Source organism: Prinia subflava, chromosome 5 (genome assembly GCF_021018805.1).
Source record: "Prinia subflava isolate CZ2003 ecotype Zambia chromosome 5, Cam_Psub_1.2, whole genome shotgun sequence".
NCBI lineage: Eukaryota > Metazoa > Chordata > Aves > Passeriformes > Cisticolidae > Prinia > Prinia subflava.
The window spans coordinates 32,372,508-32,387,736 of NC_086251.1; the positions used below are offsets into that span (position 1 = coordinate 32,372,508).

Consider the following 15,229-nt stretch of genomic DNA (forward strand, 5'->3'; position numbering starts at 1 on the left):
ATACAAATTGCCCCAAATGCTCTTAAAATATGCATAAATAAAGTTTTTTCACTATTTGTTGCTATTGTTTATTTTTATAGGTCTAAATAGATTACTGGGTATTTCTCAAAAAAGCTGACATTGAAGTACTTCTAATCCTAGTTGAAGTGGCAGAAATCTCTTGACATGTATTTGCACAAGCTGCTGTTGTTGCACAGAGAACGGTACATTAAGAATGATGCATTTCAATAGCCTAGCAGGCATGGACTAAATAGCTGAAATTAATAACTAAAACTAATAGAAAAACTTTATGACTCCTTAAAAGAGCGAAGTATGGGAAAGGAATGCTCTTTGTGTTGCTTTGAGTTTAAATCTATCAAGAATTTTCATCTATTATAGTTAGATGTATTACGGTTTCTCATAACATTTGAAATTTTATTATTTCCTTTCCCTTCATAGGAAAACTGCTATGCCAACATTATGGGAATCACTGGAAGAACCTGATATACTTGACACTACTGAGTTTGAATATTTATTCTCCAAAGACACCACTCAGGAAAAAAGAAAACCATTATCAGAGACTTATGAAAAAAAAACCAAGGCCAAAAAGGTATTTATTGTTTCTTTATTTGTCTGTTTTTATTGTTTGTTACTGTTTAGTCTTTCATTTTGAGAAAACTCCCTTTTAATATTTGGGGTTTTGTGAATGAGCAAGAAAGGAAACTCTGGACTGCTGATTCAATCTCAATTCTCTTGCATGAGAATTCAGGGCTGTCATTAGTTACTCCAGCAAACCTCTCTTCCACTGAGATTAATTTTATTGGAAAAATGAAATTTATAGTAACATTTTGAATAAGGAATGTCATTTTTTTCTCAGTATAGCTAAGGTGTTGTGTCAGGAAGGGTCAGGACAATCATGTCTTTAATGGCCAAAGCTACAGGCAGTAGCTGTGTCACGGCTGTAGTGCAGATATTGTCTGCTTCAGACACGATCCATTACAGACAGCTGGCACTTGCCAATTGGGATGTGCAGATAGGAGAAAGAAATGCCATTGGTGGTATTTGCTGCCAGAAAAATTCTAGGCTGAATAATAATCAATACTGTTTTCCTAAAACAGTGTGATTACACATCAGAATCTATGGAAACTTTTGTTGTGTTTTAAATCTCTTTGAGTTTACCTGCTTGGAACCACAAGAGGGCACTTTGCATGTGAGCTGTGCTTGCTACCTTGAATTTTATAATAAATAGAACGTGAAACACGTATATATGTGGGTGCTCTCAGATCTTTCAGAACATCTTTGACCACAAATTTCCTATGTTGTGTCTTAATGCAACAGCTAATGAGAAGTATCAGTAAGGCTGTAGAAGTTATAGAACTCAAATTCATGCAATGCAAAAAGTAAATCATTTAAAATGATTTAAAGGCCTGGATGGGGACATGCTGGCATTTGCAAATACACACCAAAGAAATAATTGTTACAGTCCTTCAAATATTAGACTGAAGTTGGGCATGACCATCTCTGAGAAAAATATTTTGAGATATTTTACTTGACAAATGCTTGAAGTGAATGTGATATGTAACAGCAGCTGTATCCATAAATTCCATTAGTTCACATATCTTATGCCTTCTTTCTAACATCTACTTTTATGTTTCATTAATTTACCTTTTTCAGAAGTAATTATGTAATAGGAAATACAGGTTTCTAAAGAACTTTGCAGAATTTAATCTCCACAACTTTAATGGGGAATTAATATGCACAAATAGTTGCCTTTTTATTTCGAAATCTCAGTAATTAGGGGAGTATATCTGCTTCTCCAAGGGGGTGACAGCAAACCAGGTACAGAATTAAGCATATATACAGAAAGATGAAATTGTGTTTTTTCTTTTTCTTGCTGCTTTGTAAACTAACTTATTTGTTTGAGCAGCATGGTTTGATAGTGATCTCTCTTGGCTTACCCAAAATTGAATTGGATAATACTCACAGAAGATATTGGTATAATAATATGCATTATTTCTTGTGAACAACCAGAGTATTTTCATACAAAGGCATCTTTTTTATTTCTATCAACATTTTAATTATTCTGCTTTGTTATTAAAAGTAAACATACTATTTTAAGACAATGGATATTTTATTGAAATTAATGAAATGAAAAAGTACTTCAAAGTACTGTGACAAAATACGAAAATAAATTCCCTAAGAAATAAATTCAGAATTATATGTATTGCCATGTTTTTAGTATCGAAAACCAATGGGATTGTGATGATGACGTTACAAATCATGGGAAATGTAGGTTTTTCTGTGAGAATTCACAAAACTCATGGTCAGTAATGTGAAACAATCCATTATTTGGTCAATTTAAAAATTAAAAATAAATCTGCTTTTAGAAATCAAAGCAAATTTTGAGTACAGAAGCATTTTCTTTTAGTATATCCCATTTTTTCACCTTTCTCAGTTAAATGACTCATAGTAGCTGCTGAATGTTTTTACAGACATTTGGCCCTCTTAGATGGTCTTGTGTTTTCCTTTGTCTCTCTGAAAGCCCAGATATCTGCAGGCTGGCTCCAGTGGATCAATCTTGGTGGGCTGCAAATGATAAAGTAGTAGAAAGGCGTTTTATTAACTTACAGGAGGGTGTATTAGTAGGTAATAACAGAGAGCTCCTGTAGATCAATATAAAGCTGTCAGTTTGACTGGTTTCATTTCTGGTTTCTTACGCTTTTTTTTGGCTCTCAAAGTTTCTTGCCTTTCTTCTAACAATTATATATACTAGGGTTTTATCAAGAGTCTTTTTCTTTGCTTCAGTACCTAAATTTCTACTTGTCTGGTCTTAAAAATGGCACCAGTATCACATTATAGGGGGTTGTATAGTCTGGTTAAAGATGCTTTCTATGGACATTAAGAAACACAAATCCTATGAGGCCCATCATATATTACAGATTTAGCTGATGCCATGTCTTTATGTACTCATTTATAAATTCCTTTTTCATGTTATCTAAAAGAACCTTCCAGAGCAAGATATAGGTACAGTGATGAAGTTGTAGTTGTGTTTGAAATAGTTAAGCTTTTGTATTTAATGATACCTGTTAAGAGTGACCCCCTCATCTTCTCTGCACAAACTATGTCCTATTTCATAGCATCTTGTACAAACTAAGTTCAGCCTCTTCGGTATTTAGGGAAATGACAGACCAATAGATGGTGCAGGATGGCTTATTAAAACATGATTATTCAGTAGTTTGCTCCTTGAATGAGAATTACATCAGTGCCTCACAGTCAAGTTCCTTTTTCAGTTGGAAGTAAGATTTTATCTTTTGAATTAGAGGGTAAGCATTTCTCATTTAACTCTTTTGCAGGTCCAAATAAAATTATGTTATTCTGTTTATTCCCAGAATGACTAGTTTTGTGGAACAAAATTGGAATAATCTGTATGCTTAGGCTGTGAAATGAATACTTCTGTGGAAGGCCTACAGAAATTCCAACTTGTTCTGTTCTTACCCATTTTTCCAGGTAGTAGACCCTGCATGGCAACACAGATCAAAAAATTTGCCATATGCTGTGCTTTTTTTTTTTTTTTTTTTTTTTTTTTTTTTTTTTTTTTTTTTACTTACAGCTGGTAGACACCTGCCATTTTCAGCCAGAAATGTTCAAATGTCCTACATAAGCTGCACCAGGGGAGGTTTAGGTTGGACATTAGGAAGAATTTCTTCACAGAAAGGATGATTAGCCATTGGAATGGACTCTCCAGGGAGGTGGCAGCGTCACCATCCCCGGAGATGTTTTAGGAAAGACTGACTGTGGTACTCAGTGCCATGGTCTGGTTGACATGGTGGTGTTCAGTCATAGGTTGGACTTGGCAGAATTTTTTTCAACCTGATTGATTGTGTGATTAAGATAAATTGAATGACTGGTCTATTTTCCAGTACCATTTGGCAAGTCATACTCAGAAAGGAAACTTCTGAGTTTATATTTGTATTATATATATATACTCATATATAGAATATAATTACAATATAATATATATTTTATAAAATGAATACTTGTATCAATAATATTCCAATATATCATCAATAATATTTCTATTCATACATATATATACTCATTGTCAAAATAGGAAGATACACTGAGGACTCTCTGGACTTCTTTGCTGGTTGTAGTTACCTTGGTATTTTCACGTATTTCTTGGATAGCAGAATACTAACTCTGCAACCACCACCTATTTGTGAGAGCCTTCAAGTGTACTGAAGTAGATCCTTCAGAAGGCTTTCATGTATCTGAGATCTGTCTGACAGACAAAGATAAGCACGATGCTAATGTAATTAACTGCATTATCCTTAATATAATTAAGGATATTCAGCTACCTAAAAAGTAAGATGGAGTACAGCTGGGTAACTGACTGGTAATAGTTCAGCAGGAGTCTTGGCATTACAGTGGCTCACAAGAGGAACAAATCATGGTACTACTAAAAATGAAAAGCAGAGCTCTGATCAAGAAGTATTGCTTGCAAGACAGACTAGTCAGCCACATCTCAGTTAAGAACTGCATCTAGATTTAGGCACTACAACCCTTTCATTGAAAATTTGTTAACTGTAGAGTCAAGAAGACGGAGAATGATGAAAAGTGAAGTAGTCTCTAAGGAAAGAATCAAATTATTATGATTGTTTAGTCTAGAAAGGAGAAGGTTGATTGGGACACACAGTATAAGTGCAATCAAGTGCATGCAGCTGCTGCAAAGAAAAATTATGAAAAGCTTTCTAAGAGCGAGAATACCAAAGGAATGCAGAAAAATTTTGGCTAGGGAAATTGTGTTTCTGTATTTGGAGATCTTTAGGAAAGTTTGTTTATAATGGTACACATATAATTGATAACTGTCTTGAAGTGCAGAAATGCAAAGTGAATGACATTTTTAGTGCTTTTCCAGCGTCTTAACACTGTTAAACAGTTAAAAGACATAAAGTCCACTTTCTGTCCATTGTCCTATGGATTGAAATGGCTGGCTACACTTTTTTCAAGAATGGAGGCACTTTCATGATTCCTAAATTTATTGCATTCATGCCAGACAGAAATGCCTTCTTGGGTAAACTGATTTCTAGAGGCTTCTGACAAGTACATGGGGGAAGAAAGGAAGGGAAATTTAAGAATCGAAGCAACAATGGTAAAATAACTTAAAGGACTGCATAGAAGGTGATTTTACTAATTTTTAGAAATATAATAACTTATTTTGGAAAAGTATAGAACATTCACCTGATACTGATACAATGTAAAAATAATACCAGTTAAGTAAAGGTCAGGTGTACCTTCCCAGTCCACTTGAAGACTTGAAGTTTGTTATGGTAATGCTTATCTGGGTTTAGAAGCTCTGCAAACTGTGTGGGTGCTCCTGCTTCTTTGATCATGCTCCCCTTTGGAAAATGTAGCACCTTTGGAAGAACTTTAAATTTTTTTCCAACTGTACACCCTCTGAAATAATTCAGGAAACTCTTGTTCTCATGTATGTATCTTCTCTGCATGTATGCAATCTTTTATTTAATATTCTATTGTATTATGTAGATAAAGATAAAAATTAGTATTCTGAGGTTTTGATATTATGACTTGAGAATAGAATTCCTTTTTTTCTGCTTGGGAGAATTTACTGGCTAGATGAATATATTAGTTGTGTCCCAATATTAGAGCAAAATACTATGCAATATATTTAAACATTTAAAATATAATTCTTCTCTCATAAAAATGTTTTTGAATTAAGACCAGATACAGTATAATCTTGTGTGAAGTAATGTAATGCAGTAAATGTTTGGAGTTGATGTCCATGAAATGGAGACGATTGCTGACTTTCCCAGAGACTCTAGGCGGATAGATGATATATGGAAGGAGTGGGATTTATTTCATAGTTTTTTTATGGTTCTGAAGCGGTTGACTCTGCAGCAGGAAAATTCAAATTACGGGAAGAAAACAAAAGTCCCTTAGCACCTGAATATGAATCAAATAAATAAAAGACATTATTCATTAGGTGTTAATCTTTGATACTCTGTAATCTTGAAAAAGAGATATTTAAAAAAGATTTCTTTGCTGCAGTTTTTTTCCATGTGCATTTTGTAGCTCCATTGGTAGATTTAGCACATAAATTGAAGTTTTATTAGTTTTTCCAATCTATTTGAGCACTTGTTAGTAATTTATCCTCAAAAACTCAAATATTTTCTATGCTTTTTCAAGAAACAGGATAGTTGGATATTTGTGATGCCACTCTGTCTTCATCTTACCAAAAAAAATGAGTAAATGTCAAGTAATTTGTGTCAGGTGTATGCTCCAAATGAAAGTCCATCAATCATTTTTGGCCCTTTAGTGCAATGATTATAATTTCAAAGACGCAGGAGGACATTAAAGATAATGGCTTTTCTGTTGTCTATTATCTCTAAAAGACTTCACATAATTATTAACATGTGTTCTCGTTTACGAAGAGTGTCAATATTTTGAGTGAATTGCATTTTTTTAACTGAAAGGGATATGCCTGTCAGCAAGTTTCTTGTCCATCTAACTAAATGAGGAATTACAATTAATAAATTTTGTGTTTCCGCAAGAAGGGCAGATATTGCAGAAACTGTTGGAAGCTTTGCAGGGTTGAAACACAATGACTGTCTTCAGCTGTCTGCATAAGATAATAAACAGTGTTCAATCTTGAGCAGAAGTAGTAAAATGCTAGTGCGTGCTCTTCTGAGACACTCTCACTTTCTTTTTATATTTTATGCTGTGCTGAGAAAAATAACTGGAATTCCTTGTTTATCACAAAGCCCTGAAGTCATGTAGCATATAGAAATTATCCACAGGGTGAATATCTATTTTGTGGTTTCTCTTTATTTTTGCAGTTCTGATAGGAGTAAAGATATTGAAATAAGTTTCTTACTAGCTCATTTCATATCTCCTATATGAATCTGATGAATTGCCATTTGTGTGTACTTTAGAAAAAGGCTAAAAGTAGTGCTGTTTTCAAGCTAACAAAATTGTAAATAGACTTCAAAGCTATGGTTCATCCATGTCAAGGAAAACACAGTCAAATTTGGCTCTCCCTTGAGTAGGAATATGAGAGATAATCCCTAGTCTTAAGCTTCTGAAATTTCATTGGTAACTCTTAGAGTGTTTATGCAGAATGGCTTGAGGGGCATAGTTTGAGTTCTTGTGCAGGATATTCGCCCTGTGTTTGAACAGGGTTTCAGCAATCTACTCATGGGTCCAGGCTGTTGATTTGCTGTAAAAGTTAGTGAGTGGAAATGGAGGGAAATGCTGTAATATGCAGGACAGCTTTTTAGCTTAGGGCTTTTCTCAGTACATTTCAATATTATGGAAAGAATCCATGCACCATCAGGAGGAAGGATTTAGCTTTTAATCACCAAAGTAAACTGAATCTCTTCACATTTCAGCACCAGTAAGTGTCCTGGACAGAATGTAGACATTGCAGTTAGACAAAACAGTAAAGTCTGTTGTGTAGTATTTAATGAAATACATTTCTGGCTACATGAGAGGAATACTCTCTAATGGGAACAGCAGAGTAATTTATTAGTGTATTCAAGCTTTGGTATATCTTCACTTTTTAATCAGATTATAAAGATTTGAAAGATGTAGATGAGACCACTTGTGTGCAGCAAATCAGCTAACTTAATAACATTAAAAAACAGGGGGAAAAAACCCCACAAAAAGCAAATAATGTTATGGATCAGTGAAGTAAATGAATTATCACCAGCAGTCACAATTTTGTCACTAAACCAGAAGATGCTCCATCCGTCACAACAATACATTCCTAATCTGAAGAAGCAACAGGCAGCTGGCAAACCCCACGAACGGGCAGAGCATCATCAGCTGGTGTCAGCTGGGTTGTAGCTGCTTACCTGTCACTGCCAGCTACAAGAAAGTCCCAATATGCTGGGAGGTGATCAGTGATTTGTCTTTTAAAAGCATAGACTAAATAGTTCAACACAGACTTTACAAACTTTCCTTTTATTTGCCTTATGTTTTTACTGAACTGGAAAAGTGGTGGGGTTTTTTTGTGTCTCCTTTCTGTTTGGAACTCACACACATATGTAATTTCCCCTTAGTGACTTTGTCAGAATAACCATCATTTGGGACAAAATCAGTGTTTTTGAAAATGATTTCTCCGTTTTACCACTGATTATATATTTTAACTGCAAAATGTTTCAAGTTCCACATTGATTCTAAAAATCCATGAAAGATTCCAGTATAATACTTAGCATTATGACTATGGGTTTGAAGTAGTTTTGTGCTCAATTTAAGCTGTTCTGTTGTCATGGTCCTCCATTTTTGCTCCCTAATGAATAAAGTATTAGCCCTCAGTTACTTGGTTGAAGCTATTTCAGGTAGTCTGCATCTAGTTTGATGCCTGGTAATTGTGACTATGTGTACATTTGTCTAAAATCCATGCCAACATACAGTCAGTTGCAGTTTTAAATCATTTATCTCTGGTTAAACTTTTAAAATTGTATAGGGCTGTCTTTAAGGGGTTTTTTCACAATTCATTGGAGATGGAGGTCTTGCTTAGTGATGTGAGCTAGTTTGATCATATCTGGAGATTATATTAGCCCTTACAAGTACTTCAGTGGAATGATTTCAAGTGTCATATCGTCTACAACAGCTATAGTCTGGAAAGGTTTTGCCTCAAACTAGGCGTGTCTAATGGGGTTTATGACAACCTCTGAATTTGCCCTGAACAAGGTCGACTTGGAGGTCAGTGAATGCTATACAAATTGCATACTGCTCAAACCTGTAATTATCCCTGTAAGAAGTTAATGTGCTGCGGAGTTCAGCAAATTCATGTAAAGCTTCAGAAGTGACCATGGTAAACTGAGCAGTTACTTATGTTTGCTCAGAAGAATCACTCAACAGGATGTGATGCTTCCACAGCGTTCATTTAAGGGAAATTGGAGCAAAATCATCTTGTCTGCTTGCGTACTTAGGAGATAAAGAGCCTGAATTCTGTATCATTTGAACAAAACATTTCCCATAGTATTAATTTCTTAATATCCATCATATGTGCTATGAATACAGGCAGAAAAAACTCTCAGGATAGATTGTTTCAAATTTCGACAGAAAATATGCACTATCTACTTTAACATAAGTTTGAGTACCTACAAGAGGGACCTAAACTATCTGCCAGCTATTTGTTGAAGAGAGCATGTATTCCAACTTGTGCGTGTATTTTTCAATCTCAGTACTCTAAATAAGACCTAACTTTGTGTTTTCACATGAAAATGTCAGCATCGTTTCTCTTTTTTCTCTATTTGTCAAAAAAATAGTTTTGTGTAGATGAGTGACTCGGTATTTTCATATTTAAATATTTGTAAATCAGATAAAACACAGGTAGGAAACATTTTTATGAGTTAGTGTAAATTTTTACAATTAACTGTTTCTAATGTGAGCATCAATAAAAGTATTCCAGGAATAAGGGATAAAAATTGCTTCAAGTTTTACTGTTATTAAATATCCAAGTATAAGTGCCACCTTAGTTTAAATATTAAAATTAAAATTGGAGAAATATAGATTAAATATTGTTCAAATACTAAGAATATAAATTCAGGGAAAACATGGCTATTCATTTTAATTTTGTGTAGGAGTTAGTGTTTTTAATAGTTTTTGTCCATCAACACTACGAAGTAAGCCATCTGCTTGGATCTGAACATTCTGTATTTTTGAAGAAGTTGTGTCTCTATTGCATTTTTTGATGTGCTCCTGTCACATCTTCCTTATGAAATAAATCAAAATCACCAATAACAATAGCCCAGACATTTGGGATTTTTTTTTTAAATTTTCTAACATCTGAACTACACTGATCCCCTTCTTTATAACTAATTTCAACCAGCCAAAATAACAATGAGGTTTCCCATCCTTCTCTTTCTTCTTCTCTCCTAAACTAGCATCAGAAAGTATTATAGTCTGGATGTCAATATATTACACTATCAAATATCTGTACCCAAATATGAAAAAAACCCTGAAATGTCTCTGGAGTGTCAACAGTGTGGAATAAGCACATTCAGACATGGGCAAAAGAAATACTCTGAGCAGTGCCTAGTGTTCCAGAAGTAGTGTTGAGAAAAAATTTTACACCCAAATAGTGTTGGGTGTAAAAAAATTCTGATTGAAGAAGAATTCCTTCTTGGTCAGGAATTGATTCTTTGCTGAAAAAATAGACATAAGTCTGTTCACACTGAAATGTAAACTGCCAGGCAAACTAAGGAACTTGTGATGTACTCAGTGTCTTTAATAGTTCTTAAATATTATTTAGAGAAAAAGTGGGGGAAAATCATATTCCAGAATAAATATTTGATGTGCCTTTTTCTTTTCCTGCTTAATAGCATCCTACAAGTAAGAGGTGATGTTCTTTAGAAGACCTGGTGAGAATTCAGTCTTACAATTCATTTGTTAAGGTACAGAGCACAAAGATGGTCTTAGTACCACATTTAGTTAATAAAAAGGTTTGATGTTAGGAGAAATACTGAATTCAGTTCACAAATTAGTTTCTGTTATAAAAGTGACTGAATCCATTGTAGGGTGTTCCCTTGATCTCTGATCATTTTGCATCATCTTTCTAGATTATCAAGTTGCTGGATGGAAAACGATCTCAAACTGTAGGAATTTTAATATCAAGTTTGCACTTGGAGATGAAGGATATTCAACAAGGTAAGTGTTTCTTACACTTTATGTGTATTCTACTTGCATGAATATTTTATCATAGCCCTCAGATAATTTCTGACAGTGCAGAATGTGTTTTAAATATAGTCTTCTAAGCTACCAGAAGAGTCACTCTTCCAGTATATTCCAGTATATGTAAAAGTTTCACCTAAAAGCCAGAACTGAATTTAGGTACAAGTCCTTCTGTACCCTTACAGTTAGCATAACACTTTCAGTACGGTGTTTTCGTATTCCTCCCCTGCCATCCCCTGCTCTTTCTAAGGCAGGAATTAAATGGAGGGCTTACACATAAATCTTTTGGGCTTCAAACATACAGTCAGTAATTTTTAATATTTACATTTTGCTTCATTAACAGTATAAGAAGTATATCCCATCCTGATGTTACCACGTAAGAATCAGCAAGAGAATTACTGGATGGCATTTTACAAAGCGTGGGGCTAGTCAGTTGTAAATTCCATTACTGGTAGAAATTATTTGAGTTTGCCAATACAGCTGTAGAGAAGTACAGATTTTGCAGAACACTGGGGTAATTGAGAGTTTGCTTATGTTCTGGATTTAAAAAGATATTGTTTAAGGATATTGTTTATTTCTTTTTCACATTAAGAAAAGGAAAATATTCACCATTTAAAACAACTGCTGGAATAACTCAAGTTGATGTCTCCTTTTTTGCTATTGTTTTCCCTCCATCACATGCAAATACTGGGTAGGGTGTTGAGATGCTGCTGGCATTGATTATTATTAATTTCAAAAGAGCCTTTGAGCATCTAGCACTTTAAAAGCACAAGGGCTTACAGATGTCTCTTGGGATGCAGAGGAATAAGGAAAAGAAGGAATAACTTTGTGCCTGCCAGTATTGTGTGAAAGGTATCAGAATGAGATGGAAAAAAACTGCTGTTACTAAAGGTCTGAATAATTTGCTGGCAGAAGTGTCAGCAGCATAGGGATAGGAGAGAAGCTTTATTACAAAAACTGGGTAATATTCTCAAGGATCTTCAGAGATGGGTTTTCTTTTTATTTTCCATGCCATGATGTTCTACTAAAATAGAGCCTCTCTATCTCTCTCAGTTGTTTGCTGTACTTGTGTAGCTTTTGAAATCTTCTGGCCAATTTATATCATGTCTAAGAGAACATAATGACCCAAATATTTGGGTATATATACAATAGCATTTTTAGCTTGAGTCAGCAGTGCACTTTTGAGTCACATGTACCAGTTGTCCCATTTGCTGTGTTTGCCTTGCAGAGCAGTGTAGAGCAGTCTCAGAGTGCACAAACATCCTTCAGAATCAGGTTAAATGAGAAGATATGCTTTAGGAGCATGCCATCAGTCTCCATGTATAGCAGTCCCTAAATTCCCCAGGATCAGATCAGAGATAGTTAAAACTCCCTGAAACATGTATAAATGTGAACTGTGGCTGTCTGCAAATCCATTTCTAAGGACTACACTACTTGCAGTTGTGGACATAGCTAGTGTAGTCCTACAAGTTTAATAAAAATTAGTGTTGGTAGAAGAAAGGCACCAAAACAAGTGCTGTCACTGAGGGAAAGTTTAGAACTCATCGCCCTTTCTTGTCTGAGGTAGCAAATGACTGGCCTGTCACCACATGTGTTGCTCAAGGCAGCAATAGGAGATGCTGCCTCTTGCATATGGAAACAGCTAGGAGCTGCCATCAGGATTTGGGAATACCATTAGTGGAACTTATTAAAATACTAACAAGGCAGTCTGACTGATTCTAATCAAAGACTATCTAGGGTGAAAAACCAGAGTTCAGAGACTATCTAGGGTAAAAAACCAGTTTACAAAACTAGGGAAAACATTTTTCTGTAGACAGGAACTTTAGAAATATAAATTACTCTGAAGACAACAGTAGAATTATGCTTGTTTCTCTTTTAATGTCTGTTTATTCCATAGTATTTTGTGTAGTTTAAATCTGTGGGCACTCCTGCTGTCAGCAGACAAATTATTTGAAGTCTGCTGTAATCAATGCACTGGATGAAAAAAATTCCTAATAGGCTAAATGGCACATAGCAACACCTAAGCACAAAAAGCATGTAATCATTGGGTCATGAGTGCCGACTTGTTGGGGGGTTTTCGTTTTTTTTAAAGCAAAATTGCAAAGAACCACCTCTAAGAACATACAAATCAAGCACTCGTTTCTTTTTCCATGCCAATTTCCATGGCATAATTCAGTACATGAAAAACAGGGAAAAGTTAATAGCCTTTGACCACTTAGAACAGAGAATGTAGAAACCTGAAGCAAAAGAAAATCAAAAGTGAAAAAAAATATAACTTTTATTTCATTTTTTATGTCCATGTTTGATGTAAAGTCATATACAATTGAATGTACTGTCAATATAGGGTGTACTTGTTAGTCTACCTTAGGTAGCAGTTATAAAATACAGGCAGAGAAATTCTCAAATGAGCTGCCCTGTGCATACAGATGCATGCAAAATTACAGAGAAGACAAAACAAGAGTAACCACAAGAAAAATCACATCTTCCTTTAAAATAGTGTGAGATTTCTACATCCATAGGATTATCCTCTCAAATCAAAGTACATAGCTTCACAGCATATTCTGTAGATAACTCAGCAGTGCAACACAAGCAAGTGAGCATATCTGGCATCCAGATGTTTGAGTTTGCATTTGATAATGTGCCAGCCATCACACTTCAGGAGGGGGATCTCCCACACATGTTCATTTAAGAGAATGAGGTTCATCCTTTGCAGATAAGTTTATATCCATACTGCTTCTGAGTACAGGCTGAGAAGACAACGTAAAACTAAATTATCATTTTGGGTAGTGTTGGTGTTATATGATGCACAGGGAAAGTTGACATTGTCATGCTGCACCTGTCCTAATACTCAGCTTTTTGTTCAGTGGGAGAGAACAAATCCTAGGTACTTCAGTGTTCTGAGAACACAGGTGAATCTGGTACTGGTGAGGGTAATAAAGTTTTTTGTTAGACCACTATTAATATTACTCATTTCCTGAGCAGAAGGAGCAGGCAGAAAATCTGTCTGACTCAGTATGCTATATATAATCTGTATATTGAAAAGACAAATAGCAATAATCAAATTGTGCACAGGTTTGAGATTATTTTAACGGCGCTGCTTCTATGCATTTTTTTTAAACCTTTATAAAAAGAAATGAGGATCACTTTTTAGGTAAGCTGTAAGTGTCCACACGTAGAGAAGTAATCTCCATTTCATATCAATCCATTTCTGTCTTTTCCTATTATTATTCAGCTGAAATACTACAACTTGAGAGACAAACTTGTGGATCAACTTTGTGTGGCTTTGCTGTTAAAATCCTACAACTCGCTCCACAGTGAGGTGTTTCAGTTTTGTTTGTAATGGGAAATGCTGGTTATAGGTCTGTGTGAAAACACTGTGTGGGTCCTTGTCCCAGCTTTTTAAAGGGCAGCATTCCACTCACTGAGACAGCTCCAAAATAGTAACTGGCAATAGCAGTGCACTGGAACACACATAATACTCCTTTCTGCAGTGTATGTGATCTGTGCTGGCTTTCCATGAGCTACTGACATCCTTGTTCAAGAGTTAACTGACAAAATTGTGGGGCAGCCCAGATGAAAACCTTTTAGTTACAGAAAATGGGATGTAGATAAAATGGAGATGTCTATGTTTGAAACAGTGATTCTCCCAAATCCCTCCCTACCTTCACAGTTCCTGCATTTTGCCTCTAAAATTCTAGGGCACCAGAAGTTCTGCTTCTGTACACTGGGGAAATATTTCACTGTCAAATATCCCTGATTGCTGTCAGAGCACATTAATTAGATGGCCTGCTGGTATACATGCTGGTATATTTTCCGTGGGACTAAGCCTTTGAGATATGGTAGATGACACCAGATGCACAGTTAATAGCTTATTGTACTCTCTGTGGTGGTAAAGGGCAGTATGGCTCCCTGCAGAACAGCTGGGAGAACAGAATTTTGCTGCTACATTTACTAAAGCCCTAGTAACTGTGCTGTAGCACTACAATGCTGACAGAATATATGAAAAAAGGGAGAACTTAACATTTATCCTTAGCATAGAGATTATTTCTAATGCTAAAAGTGAAGTGTCTGACTGGTTTCCTTCATTTGGTGATTTCCCCCTTCACTGTCAGCATACGGGAGTAAAAAATTGGAAGAATGTGAACTGTAGATTAATCCAGCCAGACTGATGATCAGTCTAATAACCATTCTGATTCAGTATTATATTTCTAATCATCCTGGGATTGCCCTAATTAGAGCCCACAGAAGGTATATCAATAGGTTTGCATTATCTCAGTGCAAGTTATGCCTTATGGCACATCTAAACTGGTTTTCCAAAGTTGTGTAACTTTCCCACCTACCCAAAATATTACATGTATGTATTGTGTATATTCTGTATACTATGCATGAAATATAAAGATAGCTGCATACAAATCTCAGAAGTTGGGAAATGATTTTATTTAAAATTAAATGGGGTTTTTTTGGGAAAATTCACAACATACATTTTTATGAATCTGTTTTGGGCATCCACTGTGTGTGGGTAGGTTTCTATTAGTGCCAGAATCTTTTA

General features: G+C 35.3%; 1 protein-coding gene across 1 annotated transcript in view; it reads left to right on the forward strand.

Annotated features, from left to right (window-relative positions):
* LOC134551321 (formin-like) overlaps positions 1-15,229 on the forward strand; it is a 130,998-nt gene that overhangs the window by 41,780 nt on the left and 73,989 nt on the right. The window contains exons 5-6 of the mRNA XM_063398809.1: positions 439-589; positions 10,569-10,656. Coding sequence (XP_063254879.1) covers positions 439-589; positions 10,569-10,656 — 239 coding nt within the window. The remainder of the gene's footprint in view (positions 1-438; positions 590-10,568; positions 10,657-15,229) is intronic.